Source organism: Mercenaria mercenaria, chromosome 5 (genome assembly GCF_021730395.1).
Source record: "Mercenaria mercenaria strain notata chromosome 5, MADL_Memer_1, whole genome shotgun sequence".
NCBI lineage: Eukaryota > Metazoa > Mollusca > Bivalvia > Venerida > Veneridae > Mercenaria > Mercenaria mercenaria.
The window spans coordinates 96,561,252-96,573,415 of NC_069365.1; the positions used below are offsets into that span (position 1 = coordinate 96,561,252).

Here is a 12,164-nt window from a genome sequence, read left to right on the forward strand (position 1 = left end):
TATTACTTACACGGACAAGTTTGCACACAAACAGACAAACTGATGGTAGTATAAACACGGACACGGACACACCCTGATTACGGACACGGACATGCTGGCATTTGTATACCGCACAACTTGCACATACCAACAGACATTTGTGTACATTATTACTTACACGGACAATTCTGCACTTAAACGGACAAAATGATGCTAGTATAAACACGGACACGGACACGCCCTGATTACGGACACGGACACACCCTGATTACTGACACGGACATGCTGGCATTTGTATACCGCACAACTTGCACATACCAACAGACATTTGTGTACATTATTTTTTTCCCACGGACAATTTTGCACTTAAACGGACAAAACTGATTCATAACACGGGGACGGACACGCCCTGATTACTTACAGGGGACATACTGGAATTTGTATACCGCACCACTTATACATACCAACAGACATTTGTATACCTTATAATTTACACGGACAAGCTTGCGTTTGACTACTTTTTAATTTACTACTTGATATAAACCTGGAAACTAAATAGACAGACTGGCGGTTCCTTTTGCGGACAGAATGACGTTTGAGTACATAATTACTAACGGACAAACCTGAACGTTCCTACCTTTACGGACAAACTTGCGGTTGTGTGTACATACACGGTAAATCAACTAAGGCACTGACTTCTACTGAGATTGAAATCCCTTACAGTACATAAATAACAAACTATAAACTACCCATGGAGAAATCAATCCGAAACGCTTATAATATTCAGTATAAAAAAATTAACGAATTAAATTATCAACACATGCGCCTGCCCGCTTATCCTTTTTTCATTTTGCCACTACGATAAATTTTAAAATTATTCACCGAAAATTCAAATCAAATAGCTATCAATCCAAAATTGATGCACGATTAACCTAAATATTGCTTCAAACCTTAAATATGGTTACCGTGTAGATATTTTAAATACTAAGTATCTGTTTTTGTGTCAAGTATGTCCTATTAAATCGGAACAAATGTTAATTTCTTTAATCGATTTGATTGATTTCTTTATGTTTATGTCATGCAAAATGACTGTCTTCCGAATGATAACATCTTCACAATAAGACCATTATTTTGTCCAAAAGCTTAGGTGACTTTATTATTGGACAAAACCACCAGCCACATAAAAGTCAGGTATTTCATTTTTAAAGTTGTAGCTCCATAAAATTACTGCAAAATGTTGTGTAGGAACTGGTTCGTCTTTCATTTTATTGTTATTATTATATAATCGGAAGTGGCCTTGCAAAAATTCCGGGTGAAGGATATTGATTTTAATTTGAAAAATAATCCATACGTACAATGTGGGGTTTATTAAAATATATTTCGAAAATAGCGATAAGGATAAGCTGGTGCGGGAATGCGCGACACTGATCACCCAAATTTCTAATTATGGAAATACATCGAGTGCTGCGCCCAGTTTGAAAAGAAATTCAATTACAGGGGCAATTCTTTATAATACCTATTACTATACGTTGAAGATGTGCTATAGAGATTATAGCATGTACGATGAAAGGGTTTACGAATCTGCTTTCGAGCTAAGAATGTTCTACTAATACGTGTATTTAACTACTGCCGTTCCTTAAGTGGTGTTTGTGTGTGGCTGCAGGTGCTGGCGGTCGACCATAATAAAATTACTTGCTTTAATGAACTGATGATCTGTATCTAATCATAGTTCAAAGTTCATAGCTGAAAAATTATTCACAAAGATGAGCTGTCACTTATTTAGAGCCAACTATTTAAAATTTGGCGTAGAATCTAATTGAGGTACTTGGTCTTTCAGATAAGATGTACCAGCACAATGAAGATTTAAGGGCGAAAAGAAAAATATTTCCAAATAGAACATTTATTCTTATGCTTGTTTTTGTGTTATACGCTATAAAGTCATGTTATGAGCACTTCGCACTACCTGAAGAAAGTCACTCTCTGACCTATATTATCGATTTGCTTTTTCCTCATGTGATGTCACAGCTTTATTACGTCCGGCGCATTTTTTTCGCCGTCATGTACCAGTACTGAATAACATTTAATAAGTAACGCATTTTCATAGGCCAACTATATAGCTCTAAGTCTATTAGCGCTATAAGTTATATTTTTACAAGGTTTTTAACATCAAATTACAACATTTGAAAGCAAAAAATATTTGAGGAGATATATTCATATCTATTCTTGTGTGCTTTTTCTTTCGTGGCATCCGAGATAAAAACGAACGTGACTTTACATTGTGCTAAAAGTTCTATGCAATAGGTTCATTCATAATTTTAATAGAAGCTAACTGTTTTTCTATAGGTTTGATGCAGAACATGCGAAGAAAGTTTCTGTTTACGAGATAAAAGTAGAGCTACCACCTACAGCAAATTATAATATCTATTTCGTTTCCTATAGAGCAATATATGGAACTTACCCGTTTATTTTAATGTGAATCACTAATGTACGATAACGTCTTTTTTAGACGTGGCTAATCAAGATGAAATGAAAGTGATTTAAATTTTAAAAATGTTGACATAAATTTTGGCCCAATCCATTTGTATAAATAATTAATTATCCTCCTTATGATTATCATGTTCATATTGTTGTTTGTATGCCTTGATAACAAATACAATAAATTATTATTAAACTAGATTCTATACTGGCCTAATTACTAAAGGGATTTGGATATCGGAATATTAAGGGTACGAATCATCGCCTCACTGTCACGATTAATTTTATCTATTAGACCTATGAATTCATTAAACACTTCCTTTCCCAGAATACTTAACAGTGCAGCAATTGAAATTCAAAGCATGACCTACAGCTCAATACAGCTTTATATATTCCACCCACCATATTTGCGAGTTCGATGCTTTTCAGTTTTGGTCTATGTTATAGGCATTTCGTCTGAGAGCGATTTCATAGGTTCGATACCTGCTTGGCCGGTCAAATAAAACAGAATAGGCATCTGTTGCCACAGAAGGCTGACTATCACCACCACACCCTGACATTCTATTTCTAGAACTATCTGTGAGTTTATTTAGCAAAGAATCACAATCTATAACGTTGCAATCAACATTACCTGTATGCACCGAATCTTGTGTAACCAACAATCTGACATTTTTCACTAAAACTTCAGAATTTTCTGTCGGACTGGCCTCATCCGTCTTCGATCGTTTGCTCTGAGAAGTACTAGGCACTTGTTTATCATTTGCCGTTCTTTTCTTAGCAAGTTTCTCCCTTATTTCAGCGATTAAATCGGATAAAGTTTTTTGTCAGAATTTTGCTAGTCAGGCATTGGCTTCCTCGTGAAAAGAGGGTGCTTATGACGTCATTATTGATAATGACGACAAATTCGGTAATCATCGGCAGTTTCCGCCATATTCGCTAAAGCTGGAATGCTATTCTTATAGTAAATTATATTTCATTTATTTATTTACTTATTTATCTATTTAACTTCTGTACGATTAATATCTAACCAAAACGAATAACCGTCGCTAAAATAAACCTGGTTATTTTTTAGCAATAACCCTTATTATTTCTTAATTAAAGTTTTTAATTTTTCGACAGTTTCATGCACAGAACATGTCTTTAAAAAAGAAATAGTTTATTTGCACAAATGTATGAACGTTAATAATAAGTTTATATCAGGGTATGAAAAACGTGATATTTACTTTAAACTGGTTGATGAAATATTCTTTGTTTGCCAGCCCTGTTTTGACGTATGATTCGAGTTCGGACAGAAGGACTTCATGTTGTCCAGATTGTGCGTTATAGTAGTCTGACTCTTGCTCCTGGTCGTCTGAAAGTAGACCTAGATAGCACAGGTTCGTTTTATACAAATGTAAAATAGAAAAACGAGCATTTATGTGCTTTGAACAATATAGCTATCCAAGAAGAATGCAGTATAGCCTCTGATATACTATAAGAATGTACTTAGAGAAAAATTGCATTGTTTAAATTCATCCTCGTTCTGACACAATCATGCTACATGTATTGAGATTTAAATAAAAACAAATACCAACGATTTCATATTTGCGTAACGAATACACAATCAGACAGGGTATTAAAGGAATAATTGGACTCGATTTACTAACAATTAAAGAACCGACCTTCTGATTTAGTTGCAGTCTCTTTTACGTTGTGTAAGTTTGAAGAATTTACATAGATTTTGCCGGAATCGGGCTGCTCATTAACATGTTCGGGATTTTCATCATTCAAAGCATGGCTGAATTCACCGTCGCTATTCGCTAGTGGTTTTCTGGATTAAAATGATTATTGCAATTTTAAGAGGTAAATAGATAAAATTTCTTTGCGTTTTATATATATATATATATATATATATATATATATATATATGCATATCGTTTCAAGAAATTTAGGGAAGTCGGAAAGTAATTTTGATTTTGAGTATTTGGTAAGCCTTTCAGTGGATACATTGTCGTCATCTGATTAGCATTAGGCACTCTAAATATTTGTTTTTCATAATTTCCCAAATCATACATTCTACTTTTGTTTCTATCGGAATCATTTGGTACTTAATTAGCCAAATGAGTAATTTCTTCAGTGCATTAAAAAGTTGGAAAATTATAGTGAAATGTCCCTTATCCGCCTTTATTCTAATTACAAGCGAGTAATATTTCATTAGGTCACAGAAAAGTATCATGTGAGAAAGTTAAATTCTACTGTTTATCACAACTGATTTCCTTTTTCACAAAAAGGGAAAGGGAGATAGAGATTAGCTATTAGGTTCAGAAATGTAAACTGGAAAATCATAAAATGCCAAAATTTGTATTAGGTTTTCGAGACAGTAGTTTTATATTCTTAAAGAGAAATCCTATTTTTTTTTTCCTTTGAAATTCATAGAATTTTTTCAAATTCACATATATCATGATAGAAAACTTTGTGCTGAAAACAATGAACAAATATAAACAATAGGTCACCAGGCTTGTTTTTGTGAAAAATTGTTTTGAACACACCCACTTGTGCTGAAAATGCAAGCGATTTTTTAACATTTTCATAATTTTCCGCTTTTTTATATATAACGACCAAAATATGCATTAAGACAGCCCAATAAGGTTTATTCTTTTACAGATTTTATTATATACGTATTTGATATTATAGTCGTATTTGTAATACTATATCATTACAATAATTGGTACATTTTATTTCATATTCACTTTTGTGAACTTCATTCAATAAAAAATACCCATAGTGAAGAATACTTTTTTACATTTTGAAAAAAAAACTGTTTCATAGACTTTTTTCCTGTTTTTCTTGTGTATAATTAATTTTATTGTGAACATAAAAATGGCTAAAATGTGTGGGTCACCAGGCTTAATTTTATGTTAAGACCGCTTGAATACAATACCTGTTCAGACGATAAATGGCGCGAACCTGACCAAACTGATTAGATGTAATCTGCTAGAAGTTAAAAAAAGTTTAAAAATTCTTAATTCTTTCTATAATTGAATACTGAATTATCTGAAAAGGAGATATTGTTTTATCGGTACAAAGTTAATTGTCTAACATTATATGAACAACACTGTCTTTGTACTAATATACGCTGTCAAAACACAGCCACAGCAATAGCAAGATACATGCCAGGCATGATTCTTGTCAATACAACATAAACCAGTATGATCAACATTTGATTACTGATAAAACTTATTAAAAGTATTATTTTATTCAAGATTCCTCATATTTAGGATTGTCTGTCACATGTTTCAACAAATGCGGACTTCACTTCAATTCCCCACAGATAGTGCCGACTGCGCAGAAAGATGCGCATAAAAAAAAGTGTAGGAATTCCCTTTAACTAAAGTTTAGACACAAATCATTAAATCAAATGATCACAAATAATGATTACATAAATTGATAAACACGTTGTCAGTAAACATTTAATCTTTCTTTTTTTTAAATATAGATCTTATATTAATAACTAATTTATCCAAAAACAAACTCGATTATCAATGTGGGATTCAAATATTAGCAAGTACGATTAAAAAAACGTTTACTTCCATACCTGAAGCACTGGGAAAATCCATTGAAATTGAACAAACACTGTTGTTTTCGTCTGTTTTTAACAAATAACACGAGACCAACAGCTATAATGGCTGCTACAACAGCTCCGGATATACCACCAGCTATTGCAGCGACGGGACTCGAATCATCTGAGGGCTTTGTAACTTCTGCAAACATGATAACAATTTTCTGTTTACCATCACAGAAAAACGCAGGTTGACATTGCCATTTCTATCACATAACGAATGTACTTGTACTTAAAGACACATTTGGTAGTTTTCTGTATGTATATAGGCAAACATGTTCCTACAGGCAGAATTTCTTAATACTTTGTGTACTGAACGCGAATCAAATTTAAAACGGATATATGTATTAAAAAGCTTAGGTACCGTTGCTTGATCTTGAGCTATCAGCGCTTAAGATATATTTTCAGTATTTTTCGACTTTCAAGGACAGACAATTCATGACAAAGGCTGGGTTCCTGTGATGTGCTTTATTTTATATTTCTGTTTTTTTTTATTGTGTGCAACTTAAAGAAGAAATTCTATCCGTAAGAAAACTCTGTCCTATGTCAATACAGACACTAAGGCAAATGTCCTTGACAATGAACATGACAAAATGATACCTGAAAGTTCTGGTCTTTCCAACAGACCAAATTTCTTTAAACTTTGCATATTGAATGCAAATGATGACTAAAACAGAAATATAAAAATTGAAATGGACAGTTCTCTTGCCTTAATCTTGAATGATCTGCCCTTGTATATTGGGTGTTCTAGTAATTTCTGATTTTCAAGGGCAGATAAAGTAAAATCGAGCACCGGAAACTACGATTTTTTTATACATGCTCGATTCTCAGTCAGTAGATAAAGTGTAAAGAAATCCTGTCTGTAGGAAAAAAAATCGGCCTACACACATATATAAAACAGTCAGATGTGTCTTTAACTACGAGTGTATAGTGATTTACGAACAAAGTATTAAATACACTTATTCTTGACTATCAATGGGAAAAATTCATTCTGTGAAATAGTTTAAAAAATGCATGATAACCCAGTCATATTATTCCAATAAGTCCTAAATGCCCACAAGATATCATTTATATATGCATATAAATTCTGATGTTTTTAGGTTAATGACTCGCAGAATATGGTTATTAGCTTCATACTGTAAGTAATCATTGATTGGTCAGGATCCTTTGCATTCAATTAACCCATAAAAGTGTTTTTTGCTAACGCGTTTAGCTTACGTAGAACACATAGATCTCCTGTCCATCCTGTATGGCAACGACCACACTTTCCATCAATAATGCTGCAAGTCTCTGCACAACGTTCACTGCAGTTTTGTTTGCAGGCAACACCATATGTCCCGGCATCACATTCTGTATCGATACCAAATAGAACCAATGTTTTATGTCTACAACCCTATCAAACGTTTTCCGTCATACGAGTAAACAGGACGAATAGTCATTAAGTAATAGGTAAGCTAAGATTTCTCAGAAGCACAGAGCACAACGAGCACAGACCCATAGCCTAGTATTTGCAAAGTAGTCAAGGCAAACCATGGATCACCAGTCACGCTGTAAGGTGAAATGTACTTATATTAATGTAAACATTTCAGAAGTTCTGAACATAATACCCCATCAACAAATGGTAACGGAAAACATGTTCGGGGCCAGGAGCGCTTTAAACAATACTAGTATAATACAATTGTATACTAAATAAATATCTCATATTTTACCTTCATCACACCTCTCTGTAAGTTTATAGCCTTGCATGCACTTTCCTCCAAAGCAGGTTCCATTAGACCTGTTACATGTAGATTCACTTTTGCACTTGCCGCAATCCTTACCACAGTTAATACCCCATTTACCAGGTTCACATTCTGTGTAATATAAAATAAATTAAACTTAACACACATATCCACAGATGTGTTTTGAAAACCAATAGGTAATATTTAAGTAACTACTTTGTTTACATCCAGAAAGTGAATCATGTCTCATTCTAAGTATTGGAATCATTCGTTCTCTGTATAACCGCATATATAGCACTAGGTGGGTTGTCAATTTCGTGATGATTACTACCTTATGAATTGGTTGGTCCAATTTTGGAGCAGGGTTAGGCAGGTGTAGATTTACAAAAGCTGTTGAGATCAAATACTATTTATTTATATTTCTTTCTGTCTTCATACTGGCACTGCCATTTTCTCAGAAAACCATTTTCTCTCTAGGCTGATCTCAACAGACTTATAAAATGCGATTCTGAGGTTAAATAACATCATGAAGAGTACCACCGGTCAACAGCCTCCCTAAAATGACCGGCAACAAGATTAATTGAACTATTTCAAATTACCTGTACCAGACGTTTGAAAGAAAGTCAAGCCTTTACCACATTGTAAATTTCCTGTTGAAGTAAGGCTATGCGTATATAGTTGCTGTATAGCTGTTGATTTTTTTTAACATTCACATCTTTCAAAATGTTTTTAATTGTTTATATAACTGTAGAAAATATGATAGGGGTTTATGTTTTCATTTTATTATCATTAAAATTGCTTTAGAAATCGCTAGTTTGACTTTATGAAATCGTTATAAATGAAAAAAAGGAAAACTGATGCATACAGACGAGGCTGCCATTAACAAATTCTGCTTTTATCAGTAAGTAAAAGGCTCATAGTTTGTTTAAAATGTGGCTGTCACATTTTTCGTTATAAATATAAAATACGCTAACTTCGTGTTAATTCTTATTTCTGATAATTTCTTCTTTAATATATTTTGTCAAAAGTTTCAATTTTGCTAAATATACTTGAACGTTTTACCTAATGTATTTTTTTTATCACCTCCCTTTATGGCTCTAACTATATAAGCTCATGTGCAATATTAGGAATAGTGCTTTTCTAACCATGTAAGTACACATAACATCTATTTGGAAACCTGTTTCATCTTGTTTTTAAGATTAAAATATTATTAAATACCTTTCAAACTACTTACAGATTACATTTACGCTTTATACTACCTACGATTTACTATTTTCATTTACACACGAACAATTTTATTTTTATACCATCAATTTCTCTTTCTAATTAGTAACAGTGGCGCAATCTATGTAGCCAGAGATACTGTGCAATTTAAAAATTAAAATACATATTATAGCATAAACATTTATGTGGTAAGTTAAAGCTGCTCGCCTGCACAAAGGTTTACGGATTCACCGCACTATATGGTTATGTAGGAAAAAGTAAAGCATTGCAAACGGTTTATTATTTTTCAATATAGCCATATAGTGCTGTGAATCCGTAAACTTGTTTTCATCAGCCATTTTCTCAAAACGCTACGTAGATTTTGGCTTATTTTGTTGATTATACCTTTTCATTTTATATTCTTGTTATAAAAATGTTGCTTTTGAGAAATTTATTTTTATTTCGACAAAACTGAGGGCGAGCAGCTTTAAAACATTGACATGTTTGTGGTACCTTGAGATGTATTTGATGAAAATACTAGTATGAAATTTTACCCGAAACGGTGTATGTCATAATTATGGTGGCATAGGTTTATACATCTTCTATATATTTCAAATTTAAATTGTGTTTTATTTAATTTACTTTTAAAATTCATTAAAACTGATTCTCTCTCTATCTTACTCACCATATCATAAAACTGAAGCACTGTTTATTGAACTCTTGGGGCAGTCGGCCAAAGGTTACATTACATAATGAACGAGTTTGCAATGATTGCTAATGAGATCTTGATTACTAGCGGGTATGAAATCTGTCTGTTTCAGAATCGCATTTCTCCAGTCGTTAGAGACAGAGACAAGACATGCTATCAGAGAGGATTGATTTTATGGCCAGGTTCTTTACATATATATAATGCCTCTAACGACTGATGCCAGTCTGAGGCAGGTGTTGTACATATTATTACCTCTTATGAACAGACTAAATCAAACCGAGTCTGCTATCATTTTTGGGGGTTGCTTTCTATGCTTCCAAGGGATCTTTTAACAGATTTTATTGGCACAAAAATAAGTATGTGCATGCATACATATTAATCATAACGATTACGATCACTTGGTAATGCATGTATACAAATGCTATATGTCTCTTGTGCGTCCCTGTAAACATTGCGCTATAAGTAGTGACTCACATAAAAATACTTTGTTATTTTTTAAGTCGGTGAACATCCAGACCTTAAATAGGGCTTCATTTTTTTACTTAATACGTATATTATCAAAGAAAGTTTGATACCAGTCCGTCTAATGAACGTGGGTAATTTTCCCTTCACAAGGGAACAAGACTGAATCAACCCAAGACTGCTATCTTTTTTTATTGTGTTCTATGCTCCCAAGTAATTGTTTTCAGATTTTACTGAATTGTTATAAAACAACAAAAAGTGAACCTGTTGTGCAGTTTGTTCCCTTCCAGCCAGCTTTACATGGCGAACATGTTCCTTTTACCTTATTGCACACACTGTTACAATTAGCACTGCACATGCTGGAACAGTTTACTCCATACGTTCCATTGTCACATTCTATAGAAAAGTATACCAAACAATTCTTTCGATAAAACTAGGAAATGCCTTCACAATTTTAAAGATTTTCATAATGATATCATTAGCACGCCAATTACATGACTATGTAGAGCTTAATATTCATATAACGCAGTAACTGAAATGTCAGCGCTTTTAAATCAAAGACGAATATTATTAATTTTAACTAGGACGTCATAATTTGTAAATGGTTAATCAGTAATTATTCTTACCTTGATCATATTCTTACCTTGATCACATAATTTCGTTAATTTGAACCCTCCAACACATCCGTTGAGACATTCTCCATTTACATTGTTACATGTTGTGAAGGAGCATTTACCACACTTGTTTGCACAGCCATTGCCCCATCTGCCCTCTTCACATGCTTGATAGTGAAACGGTATTTAAGCATGAACGATTGTAACCCAACAGACTTACAGACGCTATCAAGAACGAGAACTTCAAAATTCATTGACAACATTATTCAGATATATTTCCTATGTTCAGTATCTTTAGACTATGCAAAGAAATGTTCAGTGTGAATATTTATAACGAATATATTCAGGTTAAGTGTATTTGTGGGAGTTTCTTTGAGTTTAACATACAACCGTTGAAAATGTACTTTAAGGCATTGATTGTTATAATCGTCTACTTAGGTAACCGTTGTTAACTATCACGAAACAAAATATTGTGACCTAACGCTTAACAATCAGTTGATTTTTTATGCAAGCCATCGTCAATTCTTTCATATAATTTGATAAAAAAATAATACAAATGAAATATTATAAACAACAATTCCTTTTCACGTAAATGATATCTCTATAATGAACAAAACGTACCAAATTTTGAAATATAATCCTCTTAATTCAATCTGGATATGAAACAAGTGAATACACTACTGACATGCAAAACAAGTCCCCTACTGGAAGGGAATAAGTTGTATCTACTGCAGCATAACATAATGATCAGATACTCTGTCAATGATGAACAAACAATATTGGACTATTTATATACAAAATGTTATAACACCATTAAGATTAAAATTTGCATACACAAAACTCTACAGTTGTTGATTGCTTTAACATCTAGACATATAAAAAAAACTATTAAATTTCAAATTTGATAACATTTCATTCTTAAGTTCGTGGGAAAGTATGAGAAAGAAATAATGTGAGAAATCATAATATTAAAGGGGAGTTAAATCGAAGAGTATACACCATTTTCTTTATTTTGTTCCATATGACACATGAGCTTTTATTAAAACATTTTACAGACAAGACAGGAAAAGATGAATGTTGACATTTGACCTCCTAGGGGTCTATGTATTGCACATGACACATAGTCTTATTATGGGGAACATGTATGTCAGTTTGTACTTAAATCCCTAAATGGATGATAGAGTAATGGACCAGAAAAGAAAATTAGCCTATTGACCTTAGCTCTCCGTCTGTGACCTAGACCTTTGACTTAGGGATAAGTGTGATGAGTATGACATGTTGAGACATGACATGTCGTCGTATTATGAGGTCCATTTTTGCTAGGTGATATTAAGATCCCTTGATGAATAAAAGAGCTATGGACAGGACACAAAGCTGTGGACGGATAAACACACGGACGGAAA

The 12,164-nt window shown here is 33.1% G+C and overlaps 1 protein-coding gene across 1 annotated transcript in view; it reads right to left on the reverse strand.

Moving 5' to 3' along the window:
- Positions 1-2,879: 2,879 nt before the first annotated feature.
- The window catches only part of LOC128557421 (cell death abnormality protein 1-like), a 30,159-nt gene continuing 20,874 nt past the window's right edge, over positions 2,880-12,164 (reverse strand). Inside the window, exons 8-13 of the mRNA XM_053544792.1 lie at positions 10,791-10,928; positions 10,412-10,543; positions 7,762-7,905; positions 7,271-7,402; positions 6,029-6,194; positions 2,880-3,243 (exon numbers count right to left, since the gene is read on the reverse strand). Coding sequence (XP_053400767.1) covers positions 2,880-3,243; positions 6,029-6,194; positions 7,271-7,402; positions 7,762-7,905; positions 10,412-10,543; positions 10,791-10,928 — 1,076 coding nt within the window. The remainder of the gene's footprint in view (positions 3,244-6,028; positions 6,195-7,270; positions 7,403-7,761; positions 7,906-10,411; positions 10,544-10,790; positions 10,929-12,164) is intronic.